We start from the raw sequence: 23762 nt of genomic DNA, 5'->3' as shown, positions 1-23762 counted from the left end.
AACAGGGTCTGCTTGGGAAGCTAGCACACAAAAACCTTTAGAAAGGAAATTCTGAAAAGGTATGACTAATTCAGGACCCAGGTCTTCAAGTGTAGCACAGGAAAGGCACAAAACAGTGGCATGAGGCAGACACCTTTGCACAGAATTAAGCCTTTGCTTTTAAACCATAAGCAGAGAAATGAAGCACTGAAAGGGACATCACAATAGGCAACTCAGAGGTATCCCACATCAAGGCTAAAGAATGGCTCTGCTCTGTGCCAGAAGCAGTTTTTTCCGCTGAGTCAGAGGCTTATGCATAATTCACAGGAATCTTTCAACAAGGGGCACAGTGTCCTGAAGTGGAAAGTCACACACAACTGGAATGTGGCAAACAATTCTGCGCAACAACAATGAGAGGTAGGAGACCCAACAGGACTGGCAGGGAGAAAGATTCTGCCCAGACACGGTTCCCTGGCTGCCCCCGCAAAGCAACAATTTCTGTTGCTAGGCTCCAGGTCCTGCTGAACAAGAACACCCGAAAGTTTCCTTATCACCTCAACACAGATTCTTGGGATTTTCTGGTGGCTGTTCCTTTTTGTCCCCAAGTTTCCTTAGCATCAACTCCTGACGCTTCCTGTCTAACTCAGAATCAAAAAGGGGGATACGGGTATGCTGTAGAATAGGAGGGCACTGGAGTATGATAATCACCAAGAATAAGCTCTTCCCCCTTTTCCTCTTAGTTCAGCAAAGCATCATCAAGAAATGTTCTGGGTGGACTGTGAACTTCCTTCAAGACTCAGCCATACCAGTTTCATTCTGGCCCGTGGCAGGAAAGATTGTTACTAACTTACACAGTACCGTCAATTTATTTGGTACTTACAAAGCTAAAAACAGAAGGCAGGTTTCTGCTCCAAAGGGCCTGCGAAAGATGCATCGAAGGAAGCGAGATTCTAAAAGGGAGGGATGGGTGAGCAAGAGTAACAGGGAAGTCTAGCGCTTTGGGCAAAAGCTGTTTCAGTTGGGTAATAACCCACGAAAAGGTGTCATAGAAAAGGTTTAAAGCCATCCAGATGTTGGGACCTGTGGCCTTCACTACGCAATTGGACTCCAGTGCCCATTAACCCCAGCCAACAATGGCCTGAGACTACGGGAATTGGAGTGCAACATCTGGAACTCCACATGCACTCTATCCCTGGTTTAAAGCAGGGGTGGGAAACCTCAGGCCTGGGGGTCAAATGCAGCCCTCCAGGCCTCTCTACATGGCCCTCGGAAACCTCCAAACTTCTATATTCAGGCCCTGGCCCTAAGTCCTACCCCAAGTGTTTCTGCCTGGCTGGAATATGCTCTTGAACTCGTAACAATACCTCATGCTTGTCTGGATGGAGATCAGAGGAAAGGGGAGTGTGGAAACCAGTCTCCTGTACAAAGATGGCATTTGAATTTGCTCCCCGCCCCCCACTTTTGCCTCTGGTGCTGCCCACCAGTGGCCCATGTCCCTCAGAAGGTTCCCCAGAGAAGAGATTGAGGTCCCTCCATCTGAAAGAGATTCTCCGCCCCCTGGGTTTGAAGGAAGGGAGAGAGCCATACAGAGGATAGACGAGGGAGCTCTGGGCCTAATGGGTAGCAATAGGTAGGGTGTTTTTAGAGAGCAGGAGGTCTTCAGGCTGTTCCAAGTGGTAAAAGTGAAGGAGGGTGTGTGCTGTTGGGGAAGCAGGATAAGGAACTGAGGAAGGGAGCTTCATACGGTGTGGGCAACAAGAAAGGTGAATGATTCTGGTGGCAGCATTCTGGATGAGGAGCAGACAATAGTCAGGTGAAAGTTCCACACACTTTCATCTGACTACTGTACATCCAAGGAACTCCAACTAGGATTGCTTCTGTTTTCCCCTTTTTGTGATGGCTCTGTACTCCAACCTGTTGCAGCTATTGTTGATATTATTATTTCTTCTATCTAGTTCATTTGTAATTGGAAATCAATACAACACAATTTTAAAAAAATTATGCATGTTTATCTGAACCCTGGGTAAACTATGATAATTCTATACAGGTGATTTTCCCCTGTGGTACCAAGTAGGATGTGCTGACTAGCCGAACTTTAGACACCGCCCATGATCCATCAACCTTTCAGTGTGCAACACTTGGGCAACGGCTCAAGCAGCATTGAAGCCAACAGTCCTTTCTTGTTGTTTCCAACTCAGCAACTTTTATTGAGAAGGTAGACCAGGACCCCCTCCTGGATTCAGGTGGCCTCTATGTCTAGCTGTTGCATCTAATAACTGGAATTCATTGGAGAAGTATAGCTAACTGGCAGATGAAGACTTATCCTCCATGAATTTGTCAACCCCACTTTGAAAGCCATCAATCACCACACCTTATGGAAGCAAATTCTTTAAGCTAATTATCTGCATTCTAATAGACAGGGAGGAGAAGAAAAATCTCTATTCACCCTCAGCACACCTCCACCATACTCTTTCAGTCATCTTTTCTCCAAAAGGACAAGAAAAGGCTTTAGCCTTTCTTCATACAGTGCTCCAGTTTTGATCGTTTAGGTTGCCTTTTTCTTCTTTTCCAGTTCTGAGATACCCGTTTTGAAACAGGGTAACTGTGCAGAGTATTTCAAACACAGCCACAACATAGGTTTATAATATAAACCCTCACTTCTCCCAAAAAATAAATTAAAAAATTGTCCAGTGGCACCTTAGAGACCAACTAAGTTTGTTCTGGGTATAAGCTTTCGTGTGCATGCACACTTCTTCAGATACACTGATACAGAAGTCACCAGACCCTTATATATAGTGGGAGGGTGGGGTGGGTTTTTTCTCAGAAGGGTAGTAGGAGATGGATGATTGACTCAATGGGTATGGTAAACCTGTTGACGACTGTTAATGACTGCAATTAGTCCAAAAGGAAAAAGCAAGGGATTGTACTCAGATGACCAAAAATAGCTACTGGACAATTTTTTAAAAAAATTATTTATTTATTTCGACTGCGTCAGACCAACACGGCTACCTACCTGAATCTTCTCCCAAAAACCTTCCCCTAAAAATGCCTATCTTTTCGACATCATTGCACAGCAATAATCCCAGGAAGTGAATTGATTAAACGAGGCTCAACTCTCTAGACTGTGTCTAGAGAAGGGTTGCCCAAACTTGGGTCTCCAGCTGTTTTGGGGCTACAATTCCTATCATCCCTAGCTAGCAGGACAAGTTAGAGACCCAAGTTTGGGAATCCTTGGTCTAGAGTATCCAGATTAGAAGCGCCATCAGCAAGCATCACCCAAAGGCATCTTCTGCTTTACACAAATTCTACACAGAAGACCCAACAGAGGCAACAGTTTTGAAGCAAGCAGCAGCACCTCCTTCTATGTGCAGCATAAAATCTCAACCTCAAGCAATTATGTTGGGAAGAAGGGCTGGGCAGCAGGCAGAGAGGAAGGAAATCTAGACGGCCGCTTTCTGAGCAGACGCCACCAGAGAGATGTATAGCCAGATCGTGAGACACACATTTTCGAGAGGGACACAAGCCATGGCATGCTGAAGAAACACATTGATTAGTGAAATGCAAAGGAAGTGAAAGCAGGTTACCTGAAGGCTTACTCAGCTTTGATGAAAACATAGGGGCAGGTTTCTCCTTTTCCTTGACAGAAGCAGCTCCTCTCTCAGCTCCCTTTCCTACACTGTCTAACTTTTTCTCTGCCGGCGAAGGAGTAATATCAGCTGGGGGCGAGATCTCCTTCATTGCTTCAGGCACTTCTCTGTCCGGTTTCACGGAGGGTTTTCCCAAGGCAGGACCTCTCTCTTCATTTTTGACTTGCACATTCTTCAAAGAAAGGTCGTGGGCCACCTCTTGGTAAGGAGATTGCCTTGCCTCTGATTCAAATGCATCACGGGGCTCTCTGCTTTCCATCTGCTTCGACACATCTTTTTCCATCACCGACTTAGCAGCTTGATAAGGAACTGTGGGGAAGTCATCCGTCTCTGGAGAGGATTCTGCAGACAACACAATTTTGTCTCCCACTTTGAGCTCCTTGGGAACAGGAAAATAACCTGCGCCAGTATGTAGTTCTTCCATGTCTAGTTCCTTCCATGTCTTCTCCTCCTTTGCCAGATTTGCAGCCGCTACTTCTGGAGCCCAAAAGGTGGGTGCATTTTGGGGGGGATCAGTCTGAGGCTGGAAGGATTCTAGGTAAGGCTTGCTAAGGGAAGGTGGCAACTCCTTCTGCTTCTCCTCCCAGCCTTCCTCGGATACAATCTTAGCAGCAGATGCGGTGCTTTTCTCTTTCACAGCTTCCCTCTCTTTCTGAGCAAGGACAGGTTCTTGACAACTACCAAATAAGTCACTTTTCCCAGGTGCTTTCTCGTCAGGCTCGGCATATTCAGGCACAGGTTGGGAAACACATTCCGAAATCGCCTCCTTGGATTTCTCTGCAACGGCTGGCAAAGCAGATTCATTGGAAACCTTAGTTTCTTTAACTAAGTCGCATGCAATGGATATATAAGAATTCTCCAAGTCTTCCGCAGTTGTACCATTCTTATGTCCGGGTTCTTTATCGGCAGCATCAACCTTGCTTTCCTGTGCTTGACTCGCGGGTACATTCATTGCCTCCTGATACGAGGGAGGCTCCTCAGACTTCTGCATTACATTCTCGTAGTCGTTCTCGTAATCGCCAGCAAACGCTTCCGAAGGGGAGGCTTCGGTTTGCACGGCAGGAGCAACCACCCCAACAGTGCTTGCGTTCAACGGTGCTTCCATGACAATATCTGGCAAGACAGGGGAAGGAGCTGTTTCAGACCCTCCTTCGAACGAGGGGCAGAGCTGCACGGCCACATTCAAGGGCTCTTGCGACGACTCGGACACCTGAACCAAATCGATCTTCGTTTCGTAAGCAAGTTTGGGGCTAACTGCATCATGAAGTTCGCTCTCATATGCTTCTTGCACTAAGTCAGGAGTAAGACCTTCGGGCATATTGGCCAGAGCATCAGTAGATGCCGGCAGATTCTCGGCTTTATCAGATTCAGCATTCTTGCCCTGGCCACTTGCCAACTCATTGTGGGCAACGCTTGGTTCCGTTCCAAAATGGGCCTTCATCTCTGCTATCTTTTTCTCATCTGTTTTATTTTCAGAAGCCTGCTCCTCCACCAGAGACTTGGCTGTGCTGCCCTCGACTGTCACAGCTGATTCAAACTTGGCACAAGTAATGTAAGCTTCTGAAAATTCTTTTGCGGCTTCTGGAGTGCTGGGGAAAGAAATATCTTCATTGCTGCTTTCATGCTTCTTCTCGCTCTCTTTTCCAAAGTCTTTTTCTACTGGCAGAGTCTGAGCCTCCTCCGTGTCATATTTACCTACACCATCCATCTGACTCCTAGCCATTTCTTTCAAACTGCTGCTTTCATTGCTAGCCCATGATGGTTCAAAAGGCTTGAAATCCACATAGTCATCCCTTGCGGAAAGGTCTACGAAAGCCATATTTTCGTCGGCATCGTGCTTTCGGTCTTCAAGAGAGGCATTGTTATCGTGCTTCACAAACAGCTCGACAGGAGATTCTGGAGAAGAGTCCTGCTGGTGTGCAGATAGTTTTTCTATATTAAACACTTCATTGGTGCCTGATGGTTCCTTGGTCTGAGATGAAAAGAATAGCCCTGTCCCAGAGTCAGAGGGCACTGCTGCTGAAGGTTTCACTTCTGAACCACCAGCATCTTCAAGGAACGGGTTCCGTGCGTTTTTGGTAGCAGCGGTAAATGCCTGGCTTTCAACCTGACCATAACTGCCCTTGGTAGATAGCCCGCCTGATACTGCATTGGGGGCTGTGTAGTCTTTAAAAGGATTGGCTGAGAGAGGAGAGAGAGAGGGAAGAGAAGCGGTAGCGTCAAGGGGGGCTGCAGCGAAATCTTCTTGCCATGCACGACCCAGCTGCTCCTGCAAGTCCATACCTTTGTCTGTGGCCGTGGACAGAAAGGAAAGTTAGCGAAGAGTGCAAGTGGTCTGAAAGTTAAGGCAAGTTTTAACGACAACATCCCCCCCCAGAGAACCACAGTAGCTAGCTCTCAACACTTACAGCTAGAAAGGTTAGTACGGAAAGCATGCAATATTAAAGCTAAGAGAGGGTAAATGTAAATGAAGCAGCAAATGTTGTGCAATCCAATAAGGTTAGGGGAGAGCTTAGAGCAATGCAAAGTACACAGGTTTTGCAGAACGAGTCTGAGAAATAGGTCTCATTGTCCTACGCCCTCTTTTTTTTTGGAAAAAAGCAAGTGAATAATAATAACCCCGTGAAGAAATAATATTGATGTTCTCTTAACCATAGCCAAGAGAGTAGGAGAAGGCGATAAGTAATGCGCTTCCTCTCCCTCCTAAGTCTTCAACTAGGGTTTCCATATTTTGAAGAGAGAGAAAAGAGGACACTACGACGGCCATTAAAAGCAAATGAATGCAGTTTGTCTCAAATCTTACCCCTGAAAAAGAGGGTGTGTCCTAGGAACTGAGGACTCACCACAACCCTACTTAACACCAACTATGCTTAAGACGAAGTAGGTTCCCTCCAAACCAGCATTTGCAAATCAACTTCAAGCCTGGGTAACAAGGGGAATCCTGCTTAGCATTAACCATAGTTAAGAGCCAGTGTGAATGTTAACAGTAAACTGGGGAATAAATACAAGGAGGAAGAGGAAAACTCAAAGAATCTGAAGCCCAGTCTCTTAACTATATACCGTATTTTTCGCTCTATAAGATGCACCAGACCATAAGACGCACCTAGTTTTTGGAGGAGGAAAACAAAGGGGGGAAATATTCTGAATCTCAGAAACCAGAACAACAAGAGGGATCGCTGCGCAGCGAAAGCAGTGATCCCTCTTGCTGTTCTGGCTTCTGGGATAGCTGCGAAGCCTGCATTTGCTCCGTAAGACACACACACATTTCCCTTTACTTTTTAGGAGGGAAAAGGTGAGTCTTATAGAGCAAAAAATACGGTAATTAAGAGATTGGCAGTGTTACCTTCATCATACACCCAACAGGTGAAAAGACGAAGCCATTTCAATTATGGTAAACTGCATTAATGCTAACAGTTCATTAATTGTAACCAATTAGAGCCAACTCTGTATCAGCAAAAGCAACTACACCTGTTATTCTGTTAATAGTAGCTACAAGGTGTTCCTAGGGGAAAGTTCCAAGAATTCATGGACAGCTGCAGTTTAACTGCAAAACACAAACTGCCCAAGTTTGAATTTTGAGCCACTTCGAAACAAACAAAACATGTTTTACAAATTTAGAAGACTTTAGTATTCTTGGATCCGCGACAACTTTTTTTTAGTAAATACATCTAGAAACTATTAGTGGGAAAGGAAAACGCAAAGGACACGGAGGGGTGGAGGCATACTCTAATGCAAAAGGCTAGCTGAAATAACTTGCCTGCAGAAGAGTGCATCAGAGGGTCAGATGCAACAGGAAGAGCAAAAAGGGTCTCATCTGAAAAACAAATACAGTATGACCTCAGCAGAAATAAATGCGGAAAATGAGCTCAAAGAAGGGAAAGAGGGAGAAGAGAGTATTCAACATTCATATTTTTAGCAGATATTTTACACCCATATTTAAAAAGAACGAAACGAGAGAATTCGCATGCAGGATTACTCTGTTTGCCACAAAGTGGAAAAGCTTCTGCTAAGGAACACTCCTCCCCATTCCACCCCCCACCCCCACCCCCGGCCACTTGCCCCAATCTTAGCTGCAAGCCTAAATAGGAACGCCCAGGAATATTGACTCAGGATCCACCAGCCAAAAAATTCCAGGGCGTTTCATCCGCTACACTTATTTGCTAATGTGGGTCATTAACAGGTCACTTAAAACTCCACCCAGAATTCCACACAAGCAGATGTGATTCACACGGTTACTCTCCTAAGATGAGGATCAAGAGTCCCTAATTTTAGCACGCTTCCCCCTCCACACATTCGCCCCCTAAACATATGAATGTTAAGTACATTAAGGAATTGAATCTCTTGGGGGTGGGGACAGCTATTGCTAATTGACTGCAGAAATAAGGAAAATATGTTTTAATATAATATTTGGGACGGTTTTAAATGCAAAGCAGGTTGTATAAAATCATGAAATAGCATAGGCAGAATCAGTGCACTGACATAACAGTCTCAAGAGTGCATGTATGTCCACTTACTCCAAGGTTGAGCTAACATATTTCCACTGAAGCAAACAGCAAAAGAGCTTTGATTTAACCATTAGCCCTTGCCCAAGTCTTATACATCCTCCAGTTCACCTCTTGCGATCAACTATTTCAAGAGCGTAGTATCGGCAGGATAATTACTAGCTATCCTTCCTGACTGATCCAAGAGGCAAAAAAAAAAGCGTTATGCAAAGGGCGCCAGCTGTGCCCCGCAGAAGAGCTCTGCCAGAGCCTCACTTAATGAGGCAACATGTGAACCTGGTGGGAAAGCGATTAAAGGATTATGAGCAAGCCAGTGCATATCTAAGATGATGCAAAAGCTGAGCAATGCACACCATAGCAGCTGACCATCAAGAATAGGGAATGGCTGGCTTGAATTATGCACTATACAGTGTTGTGTTTGCCATGAAGCCGGAGGAACATTGCCCGGCTGTGAGGTGCAAAGGCTGCTCCCTACAAAGCCCTTTCCACCTGGCCTGGGGGGCAAGGCCCAGACTCATCAGCCCCACTGAAGAGGCTCCTCATGAGGCTGGAGGATCATTGCCCAGCTATTGTTGTATTGATTTATTTATTTAATACGCTGTAAACCGTGTTGAGATTTTTATTAAAAAATATTAAAGTGGCGTAAAGGTAAAGGGACCCCTGACCATTAGGTCCAGTCGTGACCAACTCTGGGGTTGCGGCGCTCATCTCGCTTTATTGGCCGAGGGAGCCAGTATACAGCTTCCGGGTCATGTGGCCAGCATGACTAAGCCACTTCTGGCGAACCAGAGCAGCACACGGAAACGCTGTTTACCTTCCTGCCGGAGCGGTACCTATTTATCTACTTGCACTTTGACGTGCTTTCAAACTGCTAGCTTGGCAAGAGCAGGGACCGAGCAACAGGAGCTTACCCCGTCACTGGGATTCGAACCGCCAACCTTCTGATCGGCAAGTCCTAGGCTCTGTGGTTTAACCCGCAGCGCCACCCGCGTCCCTATAAAGTGGTATAAAAATGTATAAATAAATAAATAAAGCCTGCTGGATGTTGTTTGCGCCTCCCAAACCTCGCAGGTGCATGTCCAAAGGGACTGTTTTCAGGTGCCAGCTGCAGAAAGCATCACCATGGCTATTTTTTAGTGCACACCACCTACATGTTTTTGCTGAAAATTCCTTGGGTGGCCAAGGAAGCCAACATAAGTATAATGCATTATACTGTGCTACCTTCTAGAAGGCTGATTAGAAGCCTCAGTTATTTCAGAATATGGGAGCCAGACTTCTGCCTAGAGTTATGCCACACTGAACAGAACTTGTTTTAAGAGATCTGCCCCGGCTTCCAGTATTTTTATGGGTCCAATTCAAGTTGCCGATTTTGTCCATACTAGATAGCATGGCTGCCATACAGACAATCTCTACTGGCGAATAAGTACCATAATTCCAAGCAGGAAGAAAGACTTTTCAGTGGTGAATTCTTTCCTCTAGAACGCCATCCAATTATCACTATTCTGGCGACAATATTATTATTATTATTATTATTATTATTATTATTATTATTATTATTATCATCATCATCCACTGCATTTAGTGGGTCTTTCTCTGCTTCCTGCAGTTGCTTTCTCTCTTGTGTTTTAAAATAAAATAATTATATTTCTATTTAGTTTTACTATTAGTCCACTTTTTTAGTCTGTTATGGCTTTGTCCTCGTTAGCGAACCTGGGTGGTTTTTTTTACCTGCTCAGTGGCCTAAAAACATCAAACATACACCATTATTAACATTTCCCAACTTTCTTAGGGTTGTGTGGAGTTACATCATACACACCACCCACACACCCTCTTGGCCCTGAAACTGCTGAAGAACACAAAACGGGAAAGATGCTTTGCAACATACACTTAAATGGTGTCCTTCTACTTCCAAAGCATCAAGTCTAAAATGGAGCCAATCTTTATTTGGTCTTTGATTTCTTGAAAGTATTAAGCCGCACAAAGAGATCAGATTACTGCACTGCTCAGGTTGCCAAGTAAAGCATCTGAGAATTAAGGAATGCTAGCTTGCCTCTGTACGATTACTCAACAAAGCAGAGATCCGGCGGAGGAGAACAAAGATGTGCATTGCAAAACCAAGGCGCTATTAATGCACGCATTTATTTGCACGAGATGCAGAAAATGGTGTGGGTGATGATCTCATCTTAGTTTTTACATTGCCTGATTTCCCACACCAAGTAAATTTAAAGGGATAGATTATTATTACTTATTGAATTTATACCCTGGCCTCCCTCCTGAAGTAGCCCTGGGTTATCAAAATTGTGTAAAGGGAATTATTAAGAGGATGGCTGAAGAACTTCGTGGGAAGCTGCAGAGTGCAAAGTTTATTGCTACATGACATCTGAAAAACAGCTTTCTCCATATTGTAAGTGAAAGGTAAAGGTAAAGGGACCCCTGACCATTAGGTCCAGTCATCGACGACTCTGGGGTTGCGGCAGTCATCTCACTATATTGGCCAAGGGAGCCGGCGTGCAGCTTCCGGGTCATGTGGCCAGCATGACTAAGCCGCTTCTGGTGAACCAGAGCAGCGCACGGAAACACCGTTTACCTTCCCGCAGGAATGGTACCTATTTATCTACTTGCACTTTGACGTGCTTTCGAACTGCTAGGTTGGCAGGAGCCGGGACCGAGCAATGGGAGCTCACCCCGTCACGGGGATTCGAACCGCCAACCTTCTGATCAGCAAGTCCTAGGCTCTGTGGTTTAATCCACAGCGCCATCTGTGTCCCTATATTGTAGGTTACTACTACAAAATTAATGCTGCAGACTATAAGTGCTGCTCATGCAGGCAGAGAGTGGTGCAGATTGATACAACATATTTTGCTTTCAGTTTATACTGCTACCCTATTACCTGTTAAAAGGGCTTGAGAAAGTGTGCACCATAATGTCCGTTTGGAACATTTTAATTATTTATGCATAGCTAGACAAGCATCACTTTGGACAATGAGTTATGAGATGGATTTCCACATTAAAATTTGACCTTCGTGAAAATCTGCTGGCTGAAATGAGAACAATTAAATGGTATTGATGAGAACTATCAGACATTTGAAATGTTTATTTATTTAAACATAGAATCATAGTATCACCCCCTGCAATAGAGGAATCTCAGCCTTTTTAATGGATCGTTTCTAAATGTGCATGTTATCAAAACCTTTCCAAGCTATTAAATTGCAAAGTAGCAACTAACTACTTATCGTCAGAAGACAACACTACCGTTAATATCTATTCTTCTTGCTAATTTAAAGTTGTAAATGCAAAACTGTCTTAAGAATTGTCCCTTAATGGCATACAAATATGAAATGTGACTCTAATATTGAAGTTATGCATCCATTTACTATTTCAGAGAAGACACACCCCCTTTAAGGAGAGGAAGCACTAAAGTCAATGAGGCGGCCAAACAGGAATTATTTGTTCTGCTGCACTGGAACACACCTCAAAACCCTTGATTCCACAATCAACAGGAATCCTGTTCAAAGTATCTTAACTCGTGATCTCATATGAACATAACTATCTCACACTGGTGTATTAACTCCTATTGGCAGTGGTTCTCCAAGACTGAAATACTGAACCCTCACACTCACAAGAAGTTGATACATGAGAGAGAAGGGTTCAGAGGTCATAGAAGAGTATCCCAGAAGATAGGATTAATGGGAAGGGGCCCTGTTTGCCCCCAGGCCCCAATTTATTGATCAATATAATTTAGTTATTGTCAAAGGCTTTTTTAAAAATGGAATGCAAGTAGTAATCCCTTTAAGGATACGTTTTAGATTCACATTTATCATTTAGTTGCTTTCAAATGCTTACAAAAGAAGAAGGGTATAAATACCATCTTAAATGACTTGCCAAGAGAAATCATCCATCCTAGAAAGATAAGAGCTAGAATTTAAGTTGATTGCCACTTAGGATAGATCATCAAGTATCAACAGTGGCACACAACCCCACACATCCCACCACCACCACCACCCTCCTCAGCTTCCTGGGATTGACTCCTCCTCTTCCTGAAGCACCAACAGGAGAAGTGAGGCTTCCTGGAAAACTATAACAGGAGAGGTGAGGCTTCTGCTTGCCAGGTGCACAGGACTGTACCAAAATATGGCAAGCAGGAGCCTCGATACTCTGGCCACAGAGAGGATTAAATACTAGTCCAGCTTTGACTACAAAAGCATTAGTACAAGCACTGGAATGAAAAACAACGAGAAAACAGATCAAAACAAGGCCGCCAAAAACTTACTTGCAGCCATTCTGGCATTATTACAAAGCCATTACGAACTTACAACTATTATGCAAATTCAACAGTGAAATAAACAATGGAAATTTGTACAACAGTTGCATCCGCTGACTTCCCAGATGCTTCCATTCCCTGCTGCCATACACAATTAGTATGTACAGCTACAACTGGCTTTCCCCCTCAATAATGACTAGACTTTCATAAAATCAAGTTTGTTTTGGCAGAGAACAGAAGGTAATGATTTAATATCTGTTCCCTACATACTGGCGTTTGAACCTTTCGAACTCAAATCATAACCTTCAGAAATATTAAATTGCTTCAACAAATCTGCATACGTTTCTAAACAAGAAAATACGCCCAGTGCAATAACAGAGAAGGGCAAAAGCCATTTTGCAGAAGTCTTCCGAAACAATGTTATCAGAACAGTTACACTCTGCCAAAGCTATCAAGCTGAAAACACATAAGCTCTTGACAATCATGAGGTCTCCATTCAACCAGACTTGCAAAAGAGAAGTCACAGCCCAATCCCTGTCTTATTTGCTGTACTCTGGAAGAATTCCCAGGGCCCCACTGTTTGCAACTGTTTCCCACTTATGCCTGGGAAAATGTAAGGTTCTCTCAAGCTCATTGGAAGTATGGGCAGGGATGGGGCAACGCCTTGGGTTCAGAGGCCCATGTTGGAAGTCTGTGCCAGTTTTTGCTAAGCTGTTGCAGGCAGGCTGCCAGTGTGGCTAGCCCACCTGTCTGAGGCTCTCAGCCTGCGTGAACTGGCTGGGGAATAAAAGCTGGGGGGGGGAGAAAGCCCCATGTGTTCTCAGCAAGGCATTGTAGAGGGATGCAAGCAAAACCATATACTGAAGGAAGGGAAAATGAGAGAGAAAAGAGAATCAGTAGAGAAGGCTGAATCCCCAAGAAAGAGCGAACACAGCGAGACATGCAAATGCAGGGAAAAAGAATAAATTTTAGAAATTGAAAGATTTACATGTGGAGAGATGTGTGGTAGTGTAAAGACAAGGATGTGTTTTGGAAGGAGCATGTTGCAGGGAAGATTGGCAGGTGGCAGAGAGGGTCTGACTCTACGCCAATCGATGCATTGACTCAAGACAGCCTTGTGGAAGTTCAAAGTTGAGTACATATTGAGCTGGTGATGTCAAAGGAATAAACAACTACCTGATGTTTAGAAGACATCTGAAGGATGTCTTCTAAACTTAGGGAAGTTTTTTAATGACTGATGTTTTGATGTGTTTTTAATCTCCTGTTGGAAACCACCCAGAGTGGCTGAGGAAACTAATAATAATAATAATAATAATAATAATAATAATAATAATAATAATTGCTTGGCATTCTTATTTTTCAAATAAGCACATATTCCCACCCACCCTTCAGGCCAAGCACTGAGACTTGAAGGTCAGCAGTGGAGAAGCTACATGTGGAAATATGGTCTTTAGGAAGAACCAGAAGGGACATGAAGGGTTAAGCACTGACCCTCCTAGGCACAAACCTCCTGACTGGGAGAGATCCAACTGCAACTCCTAGGATGAGAAGCACATTGTAATCCTGAAGGCAGGGGAGTGCCTTACATCTGATCTTTTTAAGCTACTCTGGAAAGTCTTTGATGTGAAATAATGGGATAGATGCTTTAGATAAAGGGCGAGAAGAACAGATTCGAAGGTAAGTTGACTACAGGTAGAGGGAGAAGGCAGTAAAAGTTGTGAGAATTGGGTGAAGGGAAACCAGGAGGATAATTGTGTGTTATAGTGGTGCAGAGAGAAGCAAGTTCTGGAGTACAGAGGGGGAAAACGAGGGAGGGTTTAACAGGGGTTTGTTTCACTGAGAAAAGTGACTTCATCCCAACAGCATATGAAAGCTGAGATGAGCTAAAAGTATGTGGAGAGGATGACAGGTATTCAAGGTATGTTTCCAACAGCACACCTTCTCAGGCAAACATTTGGGAACGATGCAAATACCCAGTGACATACTCTTGAGCTGCTGCCAAAACTTTAAAGTTGTTATCCTTTAATATTATTGTAAATAGAAATAGGATTTATGGTGAAACCCTACCGGAACTGCAGTCCTTGATTTCAGAAGGAAAAATGTGATACAATTCAAGAAGGCATTTACATGCGAAGCCCACCAAGACTAAACTAAAGTTGTGCATTCTCTATGTATCCACCAGAGGTGGGGAAGCCAAAATGCTGCTCTCCAGATGTTGGTGGTAGACTACAGCTCCCATCTTCCCAGATAATCAGCCATGCTGGATGATGTAAGCTGTAGTACACATAGCATCATTTGCATGTAATGTAGAGCCAAGCCACCAGTCTCCCTCCAGGTCAAACACAAGCTGTAACCAAGACAAACCACAAGCTCATGTTCTGGTGATGCACCAAGGCAAACCATGACTTAGCTCACAGCAGGACCAGAGAAGCAAAGTAGCCAAAATCTCCTTTCTAGCACATTTTCACACTAAACCATAGTTTAGCTTGATGACTTTGGCATATTCTTCTCCCTGTTGCTCTGCTATGCCTTCAGCTTGACTGGAGACAGTGTGTATCTCCATTCAAGGACTGATAGGGTCTGCTCAACCTAGCACAACTCCATGCCAGTACAAAACTGTGGCGGGTTCTTATCCAAGAGATGTTGTTTGCAGATGACACAGCTTTGACAACGCACTCTGGGGAAGCTCTACAAAGACTCATCTCAAACATTTTGCCCAAGACCGCAGGGAGTTCAGCCTGACAAAGACCAGCATCCTGAGTTATGATGTCGCCAGCTCTCCACACATCAGAACTGGGGACCACACACTAGAGGTGGTAGACAATCCCGTCTAGCTGGGCTCCTCCATAACCAGCAACCTCTCCATCGACTCTGAGCCGGACAAGCCTATTGGCAAGGCAGCTATGGCAATGGCTTGCCTCTCCAAAAGGGCTTAATAATAATAATAATTTATTCTTTATACCCCGCCCATCTGGCTGGGCTTCCCCAGCCACTCTGGGCGGCTTCCAACAAAACACTAAAATACAATAACCTATTAAACATTAAAAGCTTCCCTAAACAGGGCATGGGAGAATGTGATGCTAACGACCAATACCACAATGAAGGTCTACCTGCTTGCGTGTTGAGCACGCTGCTTTATGCAAGTGAGTCGTAGGCAAATTACAGCCTTCCATATGCAGTGTATCAGAAAGATTTTGGGCATCACATGGCAGGGCGCCAAGTTGACGACCAGAGTTGAAAGTATCATTTCCACTGTGTGTGTGTTTCTCCTTCTTGCATACTGGGACAAGTGATCTGTTGTAAGAGCAAGCTACCATCAAGCAATGTAGCTGAGATCATAGAAATCGTAGAACTGTTACATTGGACGGGATCCCGAGGGTCATCTAGTCCAACCCCCTGGCGAACAGACACCTAGCTTATATATCTGAGTTTCTAACATTGTACTGTGCTGTTAGAAGATCTGGCTATGTGGCGGAGGAATCCCATCTTGGGAATCCCAGCTTTCATGTTGAAATAATGAGTTTCTAGTCCTTAAGGCTGCAGAAGCAAACTTGAGAACATGTAGGCAATCAGCATCATCTGATGAAGACTCAAAGTGGCTGGGGAAGATAGCACTCCTGGATTCAAGAGTTTTCACTGTGGCCAGCTGGATGCCTGCGGGAAACTGGCAAGCAGAACCTAAACACAAGACCATTCTGCCCTCCTATGGCTTCCAGCAACTAAAAGCATTGATACCTTCAACCAGAGAGAAAAAGCATAGCCACCCTGGCTAGTGGCCATTGACAGCCTTAGTTAACTATGCACTGCATGAAGTACTTTCTATTATCTGTCCTGTATCTTCCAACTAGATTTCCACAAGCTGTATATTTATGAAAAAGGGAGAAAAAAACTCTATCTACTTCTTCTGTGCCATGAACTCTCCTCAACCTGTCCTAGCACCAACCTACTTCTTCCCTTCCGATTATTTCCACTGCTTGTTAGCACATCCCAGGTTGTTCAAAAGACTAACTGCAAAATTAGGCAAATAATAATAATAATAATGCAAATTTGCTGAAACTGCATAATTTTTGCAAACAGCAGGGTATGAGCTTGTTTTTGACAAGTTAAGGTCATGGCTAGATGCAGCATCTTCATAAACAAGAATCTGGTTACACACTAGGAAGCGAGATGCCAAGGTCAAAAGACTGAGCAGGATTTCAAGCACCTCAATTAGAAAATGCATACTTCCATTTATATCCACAGCAAGCCGGTTTTTAGCCAAGCTCTTCACAATCTACACTCTAGAACTGAACTCCTGCATTTAAATAATATGCACAGTGAACACAGAATGCAATTCCTGTGCTAAATGTCCACATTTACTCTCTTACTAATAACACAGTAAAAAATCCGCTGCAGGAGGACAAACTATTAGAAGCGAGTCAGAGTTACCTGTTAACTATGGAGGATGCTCAGAGTTTGAGCTTTATTAGTTCTTAGTGATTGTTCATTGGGTTATAAGCATCCCAGCACCAGCTTTTAGTGGAGCAACTCCAGCCAAAGAAACAATTCAAAGGCTATAAAGGCAAAGGTACCCCTGACCGTTAGGTCCAGTCGCGAACAACTCTGGGGTTGAGGTGCTCATCTCGCTCTATAGGCCGAGGTAGCCGGCGTTTGTCCAGAGACAGCTTCCGGGTCATGTGGCCAGCATGACTAAGCATGGTGAACCAGAGCAGCGCACGGAAACGCCGTTTACCTTCCCGCCAGAGTGGTACCTATTTATCTACTCGCACTTTGACGTGCTTTCAAACTGCTAGGTGGACAGGAGCTGGGACAGAACAACAGGAGCTCACCCCATCGTGGGGATTCGAACCACCGACCTTCTGATCGGCAAGCCCTAGAATAGCTCAAATGTACTCATCCGCTGGGGTTGCTAGTGCAAAGCCCTGAACCATGCTGTCAAGCCATGTGCATTAGACTCCTCCTCCACAAGACAATCCAACCATGTGCTGCATTAACAAGCAAGCCTCGGCTACCCACACAAACACTCCATTTGAATGAATCAGCATGAAGAGAAGTTCAAAAATCGCTCTCGACATGTGGATTGCCAACACAGCCAAATACTTTTCAAGCGAGCATGGTTATTCACACACAGAGCACTCTTACCTTTTTGTAGTATGAAACAACATTCCACTGAAAGAAAACAACGCTTCAAAATTCTTTGCTCGTCTCAAACAGGAAGCAAAGCTTGCATTACATATCCAAATTCCCTGTGCTAAATTAACAGAATTCAATTCTGTATACACAGATGTATTAAAAGTTAAGTGGTATTTCCAGTGCTACACAAAGTAGCTGCAGAAATATGCCAAAACGTATCAACACTATTATTTAAGGGCCATGACGCAATCAACCTGCCCCTATATACCTGTGCTACTAGAGAATTACTGTGTAATTAAGCATTTTGCAGAAGGGAGCTGACAGAATCTGGACCTGTGTTACTTCAGAATGCAAGTTGTGTTTGGTGCGGGGACATATATGCTTTTAATTTCCCACATGCAAAAAAACTTTCTGAATGTAGTAAACCAGAATATCAGGGAGAGACAGCTTTTGATACAGTAATCTCCCTGATGGGTTACTTTACAACATGCAGGTAGTGTTTCATATGGCAAGGCACAGATGGGACACACCCACCTGCTGTCAAATGGGGGAAGGAGAACCTGCAGAAATGGGGAGACCTACCTAATCAACACATGACAAGACCAACATTTTAGTGGGATCAAATGAAAGAATCACTGGGTTCTAGAAATGATGAAACTGCAGGAAGCGGAACACCCCCTGTTTTGAATCTGGGGAGAAGGGGAAATAGCAACATTTTCCAGAATGAAGGGGAAGTGTAAGACAGAAATACTAGGAAGAAAGACACCCAGTTATTGATGGGGGAAAGAGGGGAGGAATGTGCAACCAGAGATTGACAGCACAGTAGCAAATATGTGATTGATAAGAGTAGCAAAGTGAGGTTAACTGTATATTCCATAAACAAGGAGAATACACCTAGTTAATACTTGGATGAATACCCAATATTCTCTGGAGATCAGATAGCAGCTCCACAAATGATTTTTCCCTTCCAGACTTTGGCAAGTTTCTGGTTCCATTTAATTCTAACCATTCTGTTTCTCAGAAGTCGCTTTTCATTTAGGAATAATAAAACCACTAGCAGTCACAGAATTCTTCTGACAATTCCCACCCTGGCCAGATTATAAAGTCCAAGTTCTTCCACAGAAACACACACCCCTTCCTACTATATAAACGTTTGCAACACAAGACAAGGATTTCTTGCTGTCATTTTTAACTACCTGTATTTTTCGCTCTATAACAGGCACCCGACCATAACACGCACACAGTTTTTAGAGAAGGAAAATCCGTAGGCATGCCACCCGTAGGCATTTCCTCCATAACATGCACAGACATTTCCCCTTAATTTATAGGAGGGAAAAAGTGAGTGTTATGGTGCAAAAAATATGGTATCTTAACTATTAATCCACTTTATTTGCATCTCATTTGTGGGAATCAAGTTTGTAGTTAAAACACATCAAGTCCGTTTGTAATTGATCTGATGCTTATACAGTGGTGCCCCGCAAGACGAAATTAATTCGTTCCGCAATTTTTGCCGTCTAACGAATTTTTCTTCTTGCGAAGCACGGTTTAAACGGCTTAACAAAGTCGCAAGACGTTTTCGTCTTGCGAAGCAAGCGCATAGGGGAATTCGTCTTGCGAGGCAAATTGCGAATGAAAAAACCTTTCGTCTAGCGAGTTTTTTGTCTTGCGAGGCATTCGTCTTGCGGGGCACCACTGTACAATGTTCTTTCTACCAAAGTCTTTCCTTTCACTCCTCTTCGCCCTACTTTGAGACTGTACCTTATTCAGCTTCAGAGCGTTTTAATACATCATTCTCTTTCTTGTAATTCCAGGAATCTTGGACACAGCCTAGGCTACCTGAACAATTGCATCTTCCTATATGAACCTCCCAATGGGATCCTCAGGTGAGCACCTTCTCTCAACCCAATCAACTTCAGAAGCACAGTTGGCTGTGACACAAGAGAGAGCCTTTTCAGTGGTGGCTCCCATATTGTGGAATTCCCTCCCAAGAGAGGTTAGACTGGCTCCAACTTTATCATCCTTCTGCTAGCAAGCTAAGACCTTCCTGCTCAGACAGGGCTTTGAAAACTAAGGTATTGACATGCTGATCAATGGCCTACTTGTTAGGGCAACTGTATTTTCCCTGCTGGTGCTAAATATGTTCTGATGTAATTTAATTATTTTTGTAACTAGTTCGTTTTCATTGCTTTGTATTTTATAATGTTTTTAAATTTGTAAGCCTCCTTGATTCTCAGCTTGGGAGAAAGGTGAGGTGTAAATTCACTAAACATGTTTTGATACATTGCACAAGTGTAGAGAAACTACTTTCACTACACCTTTCCCCTAGGATGGCTAAAGGGCAAAGAGCATCTGTTCCCAGATTCCTATCATATACTTCTATCAAGAACTACTTTAGAGTTCATTCTGAATGCAGCGCTGTCAGAGAATATCCAGAGGCTTTAAGACCCGTCTCATAGCATACCCATCTCATACACAGAAAGTGAGCATCTACAGACATGCCTTTAAAAACTAATACTGCACTATTTCTGCAGCATCCATTTTTGCTTCTGCATTATTAAAGGCACTACCAAGAACGACAAAGGGGACTGGAAAATACTACAGTACTTGGATTTCCCGCTGTTTCATGCTTATTTCTAATCCTTAAAACAGCATGAAACTTGGTGGGAATTTAGTGCTGCATTTATTATGCTGCTTCTCTTTTCTTTAACATTTTATTTTGATTCTGTAATATTAACGACAATCAATGACACCAAAGGGAGTGTAGTATGTAAGCATGAAATGCACAATGAATGAATTTTTTTTTAAGAATCGTAATATTATTTTTGCATTTGTATCCTCCCAGTAACTCTCCATAAAGTATGGTGTGAATCTGGTGCTGACATTCTCCTGCCCAAATCATTCCCCCTAGTCTCTGTTTCTACTTAAGAACAAATGCTTTCCGAATCCTTTTCATGTTTCTAAGGGGCAGATATCTGCATTTCAATGTACACAGGCTTTGCTAAGCGCCTTGAATTTGAAGGCACAGAAATCTTTGAAAGAAGGAAGAGAGAGAGAAAGAGAGAGAGGCAGACAGAGAGAGAGAGAGAAGTCTGCATAATGCTCCCGTCTGGTGCGGAGGATGCTGGGCGGTGGCAGGAGGCTGAGTCAAGTTTGCTGGTTCCATATACAGGAAGGGAGGTGCTCATTCTGAATCCTGCCTGCTGTAAGGAGGACCAGAGCCATCACTCATCTATTCTAGATCCAGTCTGTGCAAGGAAAAGGCGGGCTCTCTGTGACAATAGACGGGCTGGATGTAGAGGCTTTAGTAAGCCTGCAGACAAAAAGATACGGAGCTCCAACGCCTATGCTAGACAGTGGGAAGGACTGGGGGTGGGCTGCCCCCCCTACTTAACCCCCTTCTTAATCCTGAATGAAAGGGGGGGCTTTTCTAGATCAAGAAAAGAACAAGGCACCAGGAATGGGAAGTAAGCAAAGAGGAGGAGCATGAATTACATGGGGGTGGGTGGGTGTTGAACCAGCTTCTTGCTACTGAAATTGAAAAGTCTCCAAAAGTCAAAAGAGGGGGGGGGCGGCGGAATGGCAGTTACCCCACCCACCTTCTCAGCACACAAGAATTCTTCCCTGCGCTGGAACTATTCCTGTAACACCCTAGATTTTTCCCCCCTCTCCTCCTCTCCAGTGTTGGCATTCGGAGCCCCGTCAAGCAAAATGCCTTTGGAAAAAGGCTGGTCGACAACAGGTTCCAGACACAAAGGAAGATCTCAGCTCTTCCCATGACAGATGGCAAAGCGCTGCTTACGGCCCCCTAAGTATTCTTTAGGGGAAAGTGGCGAGAGAGCCTGCGTAACGCGCTCGCTTAGCAGCAAAGCCTTTCCCGGACCTGCTACGTCCACGCGCACGTGTACCCCACAAAGCGCCTGCCACTCCCATCTGCTCCATTGCAGAGCCCACCCCCCACGCCAGCCCGATCCACCTCGCTGCATTTCCAGCAGATCACCTTACAACCCGAGAAAAAGAACCCTCGCATTTTTGGCCACTTTGGCTAGGACAGTTATTCACCTTCGCCAACGGAGAAGTCTCCGTAGCGCGGGCGCGCGCACACATGCACACACACACCGGCCACTCCCTTCAAAAAAACCAGTCACTCTTCCTGACCACGGCCGCCCCCCCGGGACCCTCTTCTCATTGCGCCCCACAATCAGACACCCCCGGCTCCCCAATAAATCCACTCACTCCTTCCCTGGCTCCCAGCTGCGCCTCGATCACCCCCCCTGAACCCCGAAACTCCCCACGGCCACTCTTCCTCCTAAGCCCCTTCCCCACTTTCTCCCTCGAGGAGCTCCCGCCGCCTTTCTTTACCTGCAATGCCTGGCCCCCCAGGTTCGTCCCTTGCCCGCCCCCCAATTTCTTGCCTCAAGCCTTCCGTTTCAACAAGTCCTCCAACTCCCCCCCCCAAAGAAAACCCCGATCCCTCCTGGCTCCCCGACACGGCTGCCATCGCCGCCACAGACACCCCCCCACTCCACCCCAAAGGAAACATGCCTCACACCCCACCTCCCCGCCATTTTCCTCACGGCTCCCCAGCCTGCCCCTTCCCTTCCCTTCCCTCCCCCCCCAGGAAACTCTCTCCCCACAGCCTTGTAAGGCCACTCCTGCCACAGTTTCAACCCCCCCCATAAGTCTGAGCCCACCCCCCCACGCGGAAACTCCTCCCGCGGCCCCCCATCGCCACAAAGCCCATCGGCCACACCCCTGAACTCCCCTCGGGGGAATCTCCCTCGGAGCTTCCCTGCCCCCCCCCCACCTCAAGTCTTCCTCAGCTTTCCCCCTGCCCCGCGCGCGCGCGCGCGCACTCACCAGGCGAGCCTGAGGCGGCGCCCTTCTTGGCCGCTGAGGCGGCGGGGGGCTCGTCTCTCTTGGGCGGCAGCGGGGCGCTGCGCGGAGGGACGGCGGGGGCGCGGGGCTCCTCCCGGTGCGGCGGCGGCGGGGCGCTGCGCGGGGGGTCCTTGCCCTTCCCCTCAGGCATGGAGAAGTCGGAGGCGGATGGAGAGAAAGGGGAGGTGGTGGAAGAGGGCGCCTCCGGGTGGCTGGTCCAGGCCGGCTGGTGGGGGGCAGGCGGGGGCCCCGGGGGCTTCTCGCCCAGAGGCGGGGCGGCAGAGGCCGGGGCGGCCGGCTTTCTCTCCCTCACTTCCAGCTGCTCGTCGTCCACTTCGTCGTCGTCGTCTTCGTCCTCTTCCTCAGGCTCGCCGTCGTCCTCCGCGACGAACTGGTACTGGAAAAGGGGCTGCTGAGGCTTCCACTGGTCCTGCCCCCCGGCTCCCCCCGAGGTGGCGGTGGAAGAGACCAAGGGGGACTGGTCGGGGTCGTCCATGGCTCCTTGCTTCGGCTTCGGGGCGAGAACAATGAGGAACGGGAGCAAGTCACTGGCTGCTGCTGCTGCTTGGGCGCAAAGGAGGCGAGCGAGAGGGATGGGAGGCTGGAGCTCGCCTCGCGCACCGTCGGAGAGGGAGGGGGCAGAGAAAGAGGGAGGGAGAAAGTGAAAGGAGGAGGACCCAAAAAAAAGGGAGGGAGGGAGGGCGGCTGCGCAAATGCCTCCGGAGGAGCCGGCGCGATGCCTCGGGAGGGAAAAGGGGGCGCCGCCGCCACCGGCGTCTCCACGCCCTGTTGAGTCACAGAAGGTGCCAGCAAGCGCGCGCAACTCGCAGCCTCCGCGCAATGAGCAGGCAGAACTTGAACCAAGTCTCAGTCCCCGCCCCCGTCCCCCCCGTTCTATTCCCACCCACCCCCGGGCGCGCTTTGGAACGAACGGGACAACCCAACAGGCCAGTGAGGAAGGGGGCAAGGGAGGGCGCTACCAATTAGAGGGTGGGGGGGGAGGAAGATGAAGAGGCAGGCGCGCGCCCTGCGCTACTGCAGATCCTCCTTATCGTGCAGCAAAGAAAGTGGTTGGTTTTGCGGAGAGGCGGGGGGGGGAGAGGTGGAAGTGGAGGTCCTGAAGTGGGGGAAAGTTCGGTCTTCGGCGGGCGAGGGCGGGGTCCGGGCTGGAATGGACTCCAGCCACGCTTCGCCCTCCCCTTTCCGAGCATCTTTCAGAGGAGGAGCCGGGGAAGACCTCGTGCTTTTTGGGAAGGGGAATGTTGGCTGGCGCTTTCTCTCTGATAAGTTAGCTTGTTTTCAGATCCAAGATGACGTCGTCGTTTAAAGGAGGTGCTTTCTTTCTTTTAGATTTTTTTTTTACGT

At 46.1% G+C, this 23762-nt stretch overlaps 1 protein-coding gene across 4 annotated transcripts in view; it reads right to left on the bottom strand.

Annotated features, from left to right (window-relative positions):
- The window catches only part of RTN4 (reticulon 4), a 64199-nt gene extending 41128 nt beyond the window's left edge, over positions 1 to 23071 (bottom strand). Inside the window, exons 1-3 of one of the 4 annotated variants that reach the window (XM_082217318.1) lie at positions 22380 to 23071; positions 7384 to 7440; positions 3564 to 5915 (exon numbers count right to left, since the gene is read on the bottom strand). In XM_082217318.1, the coding sequence (XP_082073444.1) occupies positions 3564 to 5915; positions 7384 to 7440; positions 22380 to 22893 (2923 nt within the window). In that variant the 5' untranslated portion in view covers positions 22894 to 23071. The remainder of the gene's footprint in view (positions 1 to 3563; positions 5916 to 7383; positions 7441 to 22379) is intronic. The other 3 variants (XM_082217319.1, XM_082217320.1, XM_082217321.1) reach the window with 3 other exon arrangements.
- Between the last annotated feature and the right edge of the window lie 691 nt (positions 23072 to 23762).

This window comes from Podarcis vaucheri (assembly GCF_965113315.1).
Source record: "Podarcis vaucheri genome assembly, chromosome: 3".
Taxonomy (NCBI): Eukaryota; Metazoa; Chordata; class Lepidosauria; order Squamata; family Lacertidae; genus Podarcis; species Podarcis vaucheri.
Note: the sequence above shows the minus strand (reverse complement) of the source record. Positions and strands in the feature narration are given on the sequence as shown.